This window comes from Ahaetulla prasina, chromosome 4 (assembly GCF_028640845.1).
Source record: "Ahaetulla prasina isolate Xishuangbanna chromosome 4, ASM2864084v1, whole genome shotgun sequence".
Lineage (NCBI taxonomy): Eukaryota > Metazoa > Chordata > Lepidosauria > Squamata > Colubridae > Ahaetulla > Ahaetulla prasina.
The window spans coordinates 141,455,545-141,469,147 of record NC_080542.1 but is presented as its reverse complement, the minus strand read 5'-3'; the positions used below and the strand labels follow the sequence as shown (position 1 = coordinate 141,469,147).

Here is a 13,603-nt window from a genome sequence, read left to right as displayed (position 1 = left end):
AATGCTGTTGCAACTTAAAAAGGTTGCTGTAAAAATGTCATTAGCCAAGGATTACCTGTATAAGAATTTGTCTCAAAATTCGAGCAGCATAAAGAGAAATGTGCAAGATATAGAATTGTGATTGTCAGTCTTATTCTGTCAAATCTAAGTCCTTTCTCCCTACCTGTTCAAAGTTATAATTCAAAAACTTGTTATAACAAATCACGTGCTTTTTCAGGTAATGAAAAGCTGTAAGGTGATCCAGCCCTCTCTCCTTCCTGCCTTAAGCAGTAACGAGACAGAATGAACAGGGAATGACTATAAAGACACTTGACATGCAAGCATGCAAACACAAGTTATTATGCATAACATGTATAATATGTAGATATGTAGGATCCTTGATACAGATAGCCCTTGATTTAGGACTGGTCATTAGAGACCATATGAAGTTACAATGGACTTCCCTGGGGTATTTAAAATCCAGTTCTGAAATTCCTCACCCCATCCCACTCCTTCAAAGACACAACTGCATGTTGGATGCTCAGCATTCAGCTTGCTTTTATAGCCATTTGCAGGATCATGCAGTCAAGTGACTGCATTTTACAATGGTTTTGCCAAAAATGAGCATTTGCTTCTGGTTTTTGGCAAAACCATCCCATAACATATCATTGGGTTAATGATCGCTATTAAAAAGGTTGTAAAAGGGGCTCTGCGCATGCGCGAGAATGGAGGCTCGCTAAAGCAACGGGAGCCGGCGATGGATGGTCTTCCGAGGATGGTGGCACCCTGACGATCTGCCGAGCTGCTTATAACCCTCGGTCCGCTGGACTATCCTCTTGGCAGTCGCAGGAGAGGTCCTTGGACCTTCTCGGGCTTGCGGCTGTGAAGAACTGGCCGGAGGGAGAGCGGCGAACGGCGGCCATTTTTTTCCGGGCCTATGGTGAGGCCGAAGGGAAAGCTGCGGCCTCGGCCCGTAGTTCACCATCATGGTCTGGCCTGCATTTTATGATCGGCATCTGGGCGCAAGGCAAGGCCGCGGCGTGTGGCGAAGCCGCGGTGTGGTAATTTTGTTTCATCGGCGTTTTTACCATCAGCGTTCTCTTCATCATTGGCTCGCTTATTATTCTGTTATTCATCTGACGTGAGGCGAGGCCGCGGCGAGAGGAAGGCCCAATGTGAGGCCGGGAGGTGAGGCTTATTTTATTACTTATTTTTCCACCAGCCTGTACTTGTTTCCATCGTTGTTTCCTTCGGCACTTCGGCCCTCCCCCCCGCCTTTAGGCGAGGAGGGGGTGAAGGGATGTTACCCAGCTCTGCAGTCACCTTCTCTGCCGTTTTGATTCACCATTGTGATGCCCCGATGCCGCTCCACGCCGCGTTGGGATCTGCGGATTACAGCATTTTACAGCTTGCTGGCCCCTTGGGGGGAGGTTTGGCCTGGCCTTGCCCCTGGAACTGGCCTGGTCTTGTGGATCGGTCAGGCCTTGGGCAGGGCCTGGCCCTTTGGAGTGAGCGGCTCGCTGTGGACAGGTTTTGGACCCTGGAGCAGCTTGCATTCGGAGCATCCAGACGGAGAAGGGCCGACGGGGCAGATGCTGGAGGAGTCCTGGCCTATCCTGGCTTGCTTCTTCCCAATTTAGTGCAATGTCATCGGCACTTCACATGGCTTTTTGAGACTCTTAGGCTGTGGGGACTACTGTGGAAGATGATTTAGACTGGTTTGAGATCTGCCAGGGGACTCATCCGAGAATCAACAGCGGCCATGGATGGCGGGAACGATAACGCCATTCACCTTTTTATCCAATGGATTCTTGGTCTGGATTACGGGTGGATTGGCAGTATTTTCCTTGATTTTTTAAGATCTTTTATGAGGATTTTATTTAGGGGCTGATGGCCATAAATGCTATCTGTCTGTTTTTGTTATACCATCTTTGTTATCATATTCCAGCCCCATTTGACTTACCATCTGTCAAATGGGTTTCCATTGGTGGAACCATCATTTAAGACGCTTTGTCTATCTAAGAACTTGACCATCTTCACCGATTCTTATTCCTTAATGCGATACTCTGCACATGAACTCTTGCGCCTGCGAGATGCCCCCGCCTCGCAGGAGTGGCCCACTTCATTACCTAGGGCCGGCCTCTATGACGGGTCTTGGGACCGACAGAGGTGGCATGTGTCGAGGAAGAGCCTCTGGGGATTTTTAGATAGGGAATTTTTAAGGGGAGGGAGGGTTAGGGCGGGTGTTGGAGGAAACCCGTCCAGGGGAAGGCCAGTTCCTGCGTGTGCTCACGGCGTTCATTCCATAGGTTCGAAGGTTATAGGGGAGGATTGCATTCCTTTTGGTGAGGGTAGTTCTATTTGCACGGTAAGTGGGAGGGGCAGATATGGCGGAAGTGAGGGATCGCATAGATTTTTGGGGGCGCGTGCTTGATGTTTGAAGGCGATCACGCGCCCCGATCCCTCAGACTTCTCCCGTTCCCCGGATGGTCATGACCCTCAGAGCCTAGGCCTCCGGTTGATGTTGTGCAACGCACGGTCCGTGGTTAACAAGGCCCCCCCTAGTTCGTAATCTTATTCAGGGGGGCTCCGCGGACCTTATGGGCGTTACGGAAACCTGGCTGGGCACAGAAGGGGGCGTGCCCCTTGTCGACATGTGCCCACCGGGTTTCCGAGAATTTCATCAACCGAGGGCCCAAGGTAGGGGTGGGGGGGTGGGTGGCAGTTGTTATTAAAGAGAGTCTAGAGCCGAGGGAGGCCACTGTTCCTCAGATTGCTGGCTGTGAATCCCTCTTTGTGAGGTGGGGGTCATAGGTGTCAGATGGGCTTGCTGGTCACGTACCTGGCTCCTTGCTGCGTGATAGCAGCCCTGCCCGAGCTCCTGGAGGTGCTTGCTGGAGTGGCGGTTGAGACCCCCAAATTTATGGTTATGGGGGACTTTAACCTGCCATCGACCGGCATGTCATCAATGGCAGCTCGGGAGTTCATGGCTTCCATGACGGCCTTGGACCTGACTCAAGTAGTTGATGGCCCCACTCACATTGGGGGTGGCATGCTGGACTTGATTTTTGTCTCTGGACAGTGGCTGAAGGATCTGGACTTGAGAGAGTTAGTCATTGAACCTTTGTCATGGTCAGATCACTCTCTCCTTCACCTAGACTTTCTGACCACCACTCATCACCGCAGGGAGACGGGACCAATACGTTGGTTCCGTCCCAGGCGCCTGATGGACCCGGAGAGGTTCCGGACAGAGCTTGGGCTGTTTCCTGAGGGTCTGGCCCACGGCACGGCTGAAGAACTAGTCACGGCTTGGGAACTGGCCGCGGCTGGGGCTCTAGACCGTGTCGTGCCTTTGCGGCCTCTGATCCGGCAAAGGTCTCAATCAGCTCCTTGGTTTTCTGAGGGGCTGAGGGAGATGAAACGCCGGAGAAGACGCCTAGAGAGTTCCTGGAGATCCAGTCATTCGGAGGCTGATCAGACACTAGTTAGGTCATATACCAGGACCTACCTAGTGGCACTGAGGGAAGCGAGACCTGGCTACGTCTCCTCCCTCATTGCGTCGGCAGATAACCGCCCGGCCGCCCTGTTTCTGATGACTCGCTCTCTCCTTCAACAGGGGGAGCGGGATGACCCGTTGCAGGGATGTGCCGAGGAGTTTAGTGGTTATCTATACGATAAAATCATTCAGCTTCGGGATGGTCTGGATCAAAATTGGGTGGATCCAGACGGGAAGTCTGAGAGCTGTCTTGTTGAGACTGTTTGGGATGAATTTGACCCTGTGGTTCCAGAGGACATGGACAGGTTATTGGGGAGGTTGAATGCCACCACATGTTTGCTGGACCCGTGCCCCTCCTGGTTGGTGCTGGCCACACAGGAGGTGACACGAGGCTGGCTCCAGGGGATTACGAATGCTTCTTTGTTGGAGGGGGTCTTCCCTCCCGCCTTGAAAGAGGCGGTAGTGAGACCCCTCCTCAAGAGGCCTTCCCTGGACCCAACTGTTTTAGGTAACTATCGTCCGGTCTCCAACCTTCGCTTTGTGGTGGCATGTCAATTACCCCAGTACCTGGATGAAATTGTCTATCTAGACCCGTTCCAGTCCGGCTTCCAGCCCGGATACAGCACGGAGACGGCTTTGGTCGCGTTGGTAGATGATCTCTGGAGGGCCAGGGATAGGGGTTATTCCTCTGCCTTGGTCCTATTAGACCTCTCAGCGGCTTTTGATACCATCGACCATGGTATCCTGCTGCACCAGTTGGAGGGATTGGGAGTGGGGGGCACTGTTTCGGTGGTTCTCCTCCTATCTTTCTGACCGGTCGCAGACGGTGTTGACGGGAGGACAGAGGTCGACCTCGAGACACCTCACTTGTGGGGTGCCGCAGGGGTCGATTCTCTCGCCCCTCCTGTTCAACATCTATATGAAGCCGCTGGGTGAGATCATCAGTGGCTTCGGTGTGAGTTATCAACTCTACGCTGATGATACTCAGCTGTATTTTTCCACACCGGACCACCCCAACAAAGCTGTCGAAGTGCTGTCCCGGTGTCTGGAGGCCGTACGGGTCTGGATGGGGAGAAACAGGCTCAAGCTCAATCCCTCCAAGACAGAGTGGCTGTGGATGCCGGCACCCCGGTACAGTCAGCTGCAGCCAGCTGACTGTTGGGGGCGAGTCACTGGCCCCAGTGGAAAGGGTGCGCAACTTGGGTGTTCTCCTGGATGGACGGCTGTCCTTTGAAGATCATTTGACAGCCGTCTCCAGGAGAGCCTTTTACCAGGTTCACCTGGTTCGCCAATTGCGCCCCGTCCTAGACCGGGATGCCCTATGCACAGTCACTCATGCTCTCGTGACATCTTGCCTGGATTACTGCAATGCTCTCTACATGGGGCTTCCCTTGAGGAGCACCCGGAGGCTACAGTTAGTCCAGAATGCAGCTGCGCGGGTGATAGAGGGAGCCCCTCGTGGCTCCCATGTGACACCACTCCTGCGCAGACTGCACTGGCTGCCTGTGGCTTTCCGGGTGCGCTTCAAGGTTTTGGTAACCATCTTCAAAGCGCTTCATGGCTTAGGGCCAGGCTACTTACGGGACCGTCTGCTGCCACCGATTGCCTCCCACCAACCCGTGCGCTCTCACAGGGAGGGACTCCTTCGAGTGCCGTCCGCTAGGCAGTGCCGACTGGCGACACCCAGGGGAAGGGCCTTCTCTGTGGGGGCCCCCACCCTCTGGAATGAACTTCCCCTGGGACTCCGTCAACTTCCCGACCTTCGAACCTTTCGCTGTGAGCTTAAGACACATCTATTTATCTGCGCAGGACTGGGCTAGGTTTTTAATTAAATGTAGTTTTAATGGGGTTTTATTATTTTAATTGTAAATTTTAATTCGGCCTTATCTAATAAGTTTTTTAATTAGTGTTTTATTTCTGTATTTATAGTTATGTATTGGTGTTTTAATAGGCTGTAAACCGCCCTGAGTCCCTTGGGAGATAGGGCGGTATAAAAATGTGATTAAATAAATAAAAATAAATAAAATTGTGTTGGTCATATGGTATCCCATTTTATAATCAACACAACCATGATGGGCAGGCTGCATTATGATTGTAAATTGAAGAGGAAAACCAAAGGTATAAGTACACATTAGGCAAAACCTGGCTCAAAAACAGTAACTGTGACAGAACCCCTGGAATCCTAGTGGACGATAACTTAAATATGAGCCAGCAGCCAAAACAGCCAATGCAATCCTTCGTTGTATAAATAAAAGCATAAAATCAAAATCACATGAAATATTAGTACTCCTTCATAAAACCTTAGTAAGACCACACCTGGAATACTGCACCTAGTTTTGGTCACCACATTACAAAAAAGATGTTGAGATTTTGGGAAAAGTACAGAGAAGAGCAACTACTAGGATGATTAAAGGACTGGAGACTAAAACATATGAAAAGCAGTTGCAGAAACTGGGTATGACTAGTCTAGAGAAAAAAAAGGAGTAAAGGATGACATGATAGCAGTATTCCAATATCTCAGGGGCTGCCACAAAGAAGAGGGAGTCAAGCTATTCTCTAAAGCACCAGAAGGCAGGACAAGGAACAATGGATGGAAGCTAATCAAGGAATAACCTGGAATTAAGGAGAAACTTTCTAACAATGGGGACAATTAACCAGTGGAATAGCTTGTCTTCAGAAGTTGTAGGTGCTCCAACACTGGAGGTTTTTAAGAAGAGATTGACAGACATTTGACTGCAATGGTATGTGCTTGAACAGGGGGTTGGACAAGACGACCTCCAAGGTCCCTTCCAACTCTATTCTGATTGACTACCTATATTGCAGAAGAATTTGACCTTTTCTCCTATTTGTCTGTTATACAAAGACTGTACATAAAAGTTTTCCAACCTTAGCAACTTGTCCGTGTTGGTTCCCTAGCCAATATGAAGCTCTGTGAAGAACGGAGCAACTCATTAAAACTTATGGCTTTTAATAACATTTGATATTTGGAAAAGGTACTACCAGACACCCTCTGATCTTTTGCTATCACAGTCTAACATGGTTCTCCCCTTAAAGGATCACATTATAAAAATATAGGAAATGAATCAATTTATAATATCTTAAGTAGATTTATGGAATAATGAGTAATAGAAAATGAAACAGGTCAGATTTAAATTAAGGATTTAAAGTCCAATTTTTACAAGATGATGAAACTACATTCAATTTACCTTCAACAATTTATTTCATTTTATCCTGCATTGTTTTGAACAAAAAAAATTGATATCCAGTAACAAACCTGTGTGGTCTTTGCTTACAAGTTTAGAAAAGGAAACCTCAAAGAATAAATGCTGTTTTATATACTACTAACTGTTCCTTGTTCTTAAAAGTATTCTGAAGAGAAATGGATATAAGCCAACAGTGCAGCAAAGTTAGTTATTCAAGACAGATTAAAACTCTGCAGCCTGCAGCTACCACTGGAAAAAAGAGAGGTATAGGGTAGTGCTCAAGTTTTATTAGAAAAGTTATAAATACCGGTAAGTATAACTATTCATAAATGTTTTATTTAAAATCTGCAAGTATACTGAAATAAGAATCAGAACAAATTAAAATAATATATACTAACAATAAGATCTGTTCCTCAACTCACCAGAGGAGACCCTGGTGAGGATTTAAACTTATGGCTATGTCATAATAACAGAAAGCTCAAGGAATGCTACAGAATTACTCACTTTGATCATTATTTTGGTTTAGAGATAGAACAAAAATATAATGAAATTAGTTCCTTTTCTTAATCATGCCATTATTTTACCTCATTAAATAATTTTTTATTGTTGCCTAACAATTTTAAAATGGTTCTTATACTTTGTAAATCACTGGGATAGTAATTTCCCCCCTCTGTAGGAAAAGTCATTGTGATATATTAAAATATACATTAAAATGAATGAGGTGAATTTCAGATTTCTCTAAATTAGGTATCATTATGTACAAAATATAATGCAATTAGAAAACAGGGCAGATTTTTAAATGCATTGTTCACTGAATTTAATACAGTTAAATCCAGGAAGCTTATGGGCTCTGCTTTCCAATTGACGAAAAAACAGCCTGATTACTGCATTTTTTCGTGGGAGATATGGAATGAAAGGACTCTGCCTGTGCACAACAGTTCTGTTATTTCCAAGCAGCAGGCTTTTATCCCTGTAACTCACATATCATTTTCATGATTTCTACTCTTAACCTTTTAACTACTCTCCCCTTTATGATCTCTCAAATGTCATTGTGTCAGTTTTAGAATCACAGAAATTAGTGGCAAACAATTTCTGAAGATCATACCTTTTGCCTAACGGAAATCCTAGGAGGAAAGCACAAAATGAGATTCTGCTTAAGGTGTCTGTAGGGACAAATTTCATACCCTCCGCTATATAAATCAAATGATCAAGTTGATCTCTATGATGTTGGAGATGTAAAAATATGACTCACTAGCATTCCAATATCCACTCCCTACATTGAATAGGATAAAATATTTGTGTTTATTTTTTGCATTCAGGCTGGTTTGGATGTTGTAAGAGAACAAAACATGTGCTTCAACCATCTGAAATACTTCTTAAAATACAGCCAAAGGCTGTAAAAATCATGCTGCTCTTTTGGCATTTCAGTTAAATGGAGCCACCAATACTATAATCTGGTTTTTGATGTTGTCTTTTACTGCTGAAGCTGAATTGTTTTAATTGAATGTTGGTTTTGTATTTTGTATCATTGTGAGCTATCCAAAAATCTGTGACTAATCTGGAGAAGCACACAAATGCTAGCAAATAAATAAATTTCCCTAAACCTAAATCCAACACTTAAAAAAAAAAAAAGGCAAATTTTTCCTAATTAAAAAAAAAGACTGAAATCGCTCTGTGAAAAAATTATAATTGGAAGGCACCTATTTAATGGAAAATACTATAGTCAATTTCTAAAATAAAATTTGGAAATGGAAAAAGTTGAGGGAATGTCTTTTAATTCAATGAAAAAATTTACCCTTAACCAGTGGGAATTATAATGACAAATAGATTTTCAGCAAAAGTACATAGAGACCTGGATTCTACCTTTTTTGTGACAATATCCCTTTTTTAATACACTTATATCAAATTTAAATGAGATAACAAAACACCAAATTCCTTGTATTTTGCTGTTGGTTTTTCAGGCCAAGGTCCGTATATTTTATATACTGCAACGAAGTCAATTAATGAATACTCTATAATATTCTAAATGATTTCAAAATGCAGCAAGTACGATTATTTTACTGTTTGTAAAGCAATAATCTAAATTAAGATTTAAAATGTCTAGCTTCTCAGAAAGGGTAATTTATAAAAGCAAACACCTGCCTCAATTAATAGATTTATTGGAGTGTGTGACATCTATGGTCATCCCACAGTGAGATCTGTGTACAACTTCTTCAAGTAAGCAACAGTCAACCAATATCAGAAATAGCTTTCAGGAGGTGGTCTAGGAACCAAATGTACTTAAATTAATTTTAGCACAGGGAATTTCTGAAGTCTCCTTTAGAAATTATGCTTATTTATCCAAAGCAGTTTCACTGTGCCCAGTAGGACTTATTCCTTACTGTTAATTTAGGAATGCAATTTCAGAATTTACTTTGCAATGTAAAAGGTTCCTTATTATATAAGCAGTTGGATGAAGTGGAAAAAAAATAACTCTTCCCTTTATAGTTGTGTTTCTGATCATTATTTATCACTTTTGAGGCTTAAAATGTTTCAAAAGAAAATAGAAAATAAATCCTTTGTTAAATGAACTGATAAAAAGTTAGGTGTGTGTGTGTTTGTGTAGTCCAGTAAATTAACTAGTTTTATCCAAAGAAAACCTTCTGAAGTCTCCAGAGTTTCAAATGATGCATGTTTAAATAAATCTTTCATGTTACATATTTTGTTGTTGTTGTTGTTAGTTGCGAAGTCATGTCCGACTCATCGCGACCCCATGGACAACATTCCTCCAGGCCTTCCTGTCCTCTACCATCCTCTGGAGTCCATTTAAACTCATGCCTACTGCTTCAGTGACTCCATCCAGCCACCTTGTTCTCTGTCGTCCCCTTCTTCTTTTGCCCTCAATGTTTCCCAGCATTAGGCTCTTCTCCAGTGAGTCCTTCTTTCTCATTAGGTGGCCAAAGGATTTCAGTTTCATCTTATAGGATCTGGCCTTCTAAAGTTACATATTTAAGAGCTTCCAATTATTTATATCTTATTTCAAAGATCTTATATTATTTGTATTAAATTTCACTGATTACTACAAAGAGTCCTATGCTAAATTTATGTTTATCCTAACTCTAATACATATATTTCAGAGTAAAAAAATATTTTTAGACTGTGCATATAGGAATGTAGCTTCCACAACATTATAAGACAAGTTTTGGATCTTGTTTTTAAGAACAGCAAGTATCATTCACTAGCAATGGTGATCTCGTCTCGTAAATTCCAGGTAGGATTACTGCATTGCATTATTCATGAGGTTGGATCTTCAAATCATGCAGAATTTTGAATGATGTATCTTGATTAAGTCTATTATATCAACTCTTATGGAATTAGATGTCTACTATTAATTACTAAGAAAATTCACGCATTTGAGTTTCAGCATTAATGCTCTGAATAACTTGCTACCCAAATAAGTTCCAAAGTGCTCCTACTCCATTTTATCTTTCCCACTTATTTTTTTGCAAAAGGACTCTTTAAGAAGCCTATTTATAAAGCAGGTTAGTAGGACCATACTAAATCAATTGCAACTGATTTGTTTATAAATTCATCAATGATGAATTGATGAATGTTAATTAAGTGTATACAACTGGTTGTAGTTAAATTAACTATCTACAACCAGTTGTATACAGTTAACATTCTAACTTTTCCATATGATTCCCCCACCTCATGCTTTCAAATAATTTAAAACAACTCAGTGTTTTAATGTTTTAATGTCCACACATTATGCTAAGCTAGTGTTTGCTTTAACCATAATTTGCTGAATCAGCCCCAATGGCTGAAAGAACCACACACCATGCTAAGCCATGGTAAAACACATTTTCTTAGTATGAAATGTGATCTAAGCCTTCACCTCTTCACTTCTCCAATCTGGTAAGAAATATGCTAATCAATGTTCAATTGTAGCATATAGAAGAATCAATACTTTTTTTAAAAAAAGGTATTCCAATATAACATGCTTGATGCAGCTGAACAGTTCTTTGGTACTATGCTTATACAAAGTATAGAGTAAAAACCTTGCATGTCAGATGATTCTTATTTAATACACTGGTTCTCAATTCAGAACATTGCATGCCATTAGAGCATAATAGCAATCTGGTACATCTGACATTCAATATTAGAAATGTGTTATTTCTTTTAAAAATAATTTTGATTCAATAATTTTGCCTCGTCTCGTCCCAAAATGTCATCTTGCCAAAGAGGATACCAGACGGATTGAGATCTAGCAATTGCATGAAACAAGTTTCTTCTTTAGTGATTTTTTTATATGAGAGAGAGAAAGGACACTAGTTTAAAGTACATTCAAGAAAAAAGGCCTATTCACTATGAGGATTTATGGAGAGAAAACACTTTTACAGTAGACCCAATGCATAAAACACACCTATTCTATGGAAGTAGGTCTGTTTCAGGGACTTGGGGAACAACTAAGGAATGAGATATATCAATCCTGCACTCAGGGTTGTTTAACTATCTCTTTCTCATTGCAGTACAGTATACAATTATTCTACCTTTGTCCAGTCTCAATCCTATTTTTCACATTACTACAGACAACTGACACAACTGCACACTAAAAAGAACAGTGTTCTTCCTATCACAGTAACCCTCAAAGACAAATTGGTTAAGGAATTAAAAGGGCTTTTAGCAAGTTAAATTAATGCCACAGAAAACAGTTAATAGTTTTTAACTAAGAATATTGTTCAATTACGGTATTTAATTACAGTCAATGACTAGCAAGATAAAACACAGAAGCAGTAAATAAATCAGATGCGGCCTAAAAAACCTGTGATTTTTTAAAAAAAGGATTGAATAAGCTGAAATAGAATGAAATATATAAAAAAATAAAATAGTATGAAATTATTTTTTTCATGTCACCATTCCAAGATTTGAACATCTTACAACTACTTATAGAAATTATTGCAGATAAAAACTTAGCAGCTGGTAGGTTTACATGCTTTACAGTTTGCAATATAGTGCTCAACTTACAGCCATTCATTTAGCAACCCTTTAAAGTTATAATGACACTGAAAAAAGTTATTTATGACTGGTCTTCGCATTTATGACCATTGCAGCATTCCCGTGGTGATATTATTATTATTATTATTACTATTTATTAAATTTGTATACCGCCCTTCTCCCGAAGGACTCAGGGCGGTGTACAGCCAGAAGTAAAAACACAAAATATATACAATTAAAACCACAGTTAAAACATAGCAGAATTATAAAGGCTGATAATTAAAATTTAAATTTTAAATTTTAAAATATTAACAAAACCCCGAAATTAAAATTCCACACTATTATGCCAGTCCCGCTTGAAGGAATAAATGTGTTTTAAGCTCACGACGGAAGGTCCGAAGATCAGGCACTTGACGTAGGCCAGGGGGAAGTTCGTTCCAGAGCGTCGCCGCCCCCACAGAGAAGGCCCTACTCCTGGGGGCCGCCAGCCGACACTGTTTGGCGGACGGCACCCTGAGGAGACCCTCTCTGTGAGAGCGTACGGGTCGGTGGGAGGCAAAGGGTAACAGCAGGCGGTCTCGTAAGTACCCGGGTCCTAAGCCATGAGCAAAATCTGGGTATTTGGCAACTGCATCTATTTATGGAGGTTGTGGCATCCCGGAGTTATGCAATTTGTGATCTTCCCAGCTGGCTTTTGAGCAGCCAAGTCAATGGAAGTGGCTGGATTTGTATAAAGATTCATTTAACAACTGTAGCAAATATATATATATATATATCGTAAAATTGGGTGTGACTCACAACTGTCTTGCTTAGCAACAAAAATCCTGGTCCCAATGGTGATTGCTAGTTGAGTGTTACCGGTATTAGACTGGAAGTGCAATAGAACTACAAGATGCACACCTGTGGTCATAATTATATTTTTTCATTGTCCCTTTTACACATTATACATGCAGATAAATCTTTACCTCCACCCAACAACTACCTTTACCAGCACATTTATTGATGTCTTCTCCCCAGAGCAATTCAAATTACAACCCAAGACTGGTCCCTTGAGCCTTACAACCAGAATATCTTTGAAATTAGGTGCTTCTTGGGAAGCATACAAGTGTGCTTACAACGGGAAAACCGTTGAATGGTGCTGTACCCAGACATCTGCCTGCACCATCTCGACCACCAGCTCTATGACAGACCCTCAAAATCGTCCAGCTTCAGGGCGGGCGGGGGTCGGTGGGTGGGTGGCTGAGGATCACTTCAGCAGATTTTTCCCACCAACAAAATTACACTTTATGCGCAAGATGTAAGACGGGGTGGGGGCAACCAGGCTTACCTCCGGATCTCCCCTTCCATCCAAACGGGGCACAATTATTAAAGATCACAATAACCACCGACCATAGTCGCCCCGCAGCCCCCTTCCTCACGTCCGCGTGTCTCAATAACCTGGTGACCCGCCTTACCCCCCGACCCCACACCAACCTTCCCATCCCCACCGCAGCCCCGCAGGGCTCGCCCAGCGATGCCCGCGCCTTACCTTCGTCCTCGAGCTCCAGTTTCTCCAGCATCCCTTCGGAAGCGGCCGGGGAGCGAGGCGGCCCTGCCTGCAGGAGGGCGGGGAGGGAGACACAAGAGAGAGACGGCGGGATCAGCGGCATCCAGGCTCGGAACTCACCCGACCCGCCGCGGCATTCCCGGCAGGCGCCCACGCGAGGCGGGGTGAGGCGAAGAGGCGAGAGGGCTCGATGGACGGGCGCTCCAGGAAGGGGAATGGGCGAGAGGAGGAGCCCAGGCATCACGGAGGGAGGGAGCCAGGCGGGCTTCCACGCCTCCCCACCTCCCACCCCGCTCCATCCCCCGGCCTTGCCGCCAGGCCCGGGCAGGCTGGCCGCGTCTCCTCAGCATCAAAGGCGCCCTCCGCGGAGTGGCGGTTGGACCGTAACGGATCCCGAGCGAACGT

General features: G+C 43.6%; 1 protein-coding gene across 5 annotated transcripts in view; it reads right to left on the bottom strand.

The window, feature by feature from the left end:
- The window catches only part of PRKAG2 (protein kinase AMP-activated non-catalytic subunit gamma 2), a 285,727-nt gene that overhangs the window by 43,946 nt on the left and 228,178 nt on the right, over window positions 1–13,603 (bottom strand). For all 5 annotated transcript variants that reach the window (XM_058183747.1, XM_058183748.1, XM_058183746.1 and 2 more), the window contains one exon: window positions 13,181–13,247. In XM_058183747.1, the coding sequence (XP_058039730.1) occupies window positions 13,181–13,247 (67 nt within the window). The remainder of the gene's footprint in view (window positions 1–13,180; window positions 13,248–13,603) is intronic.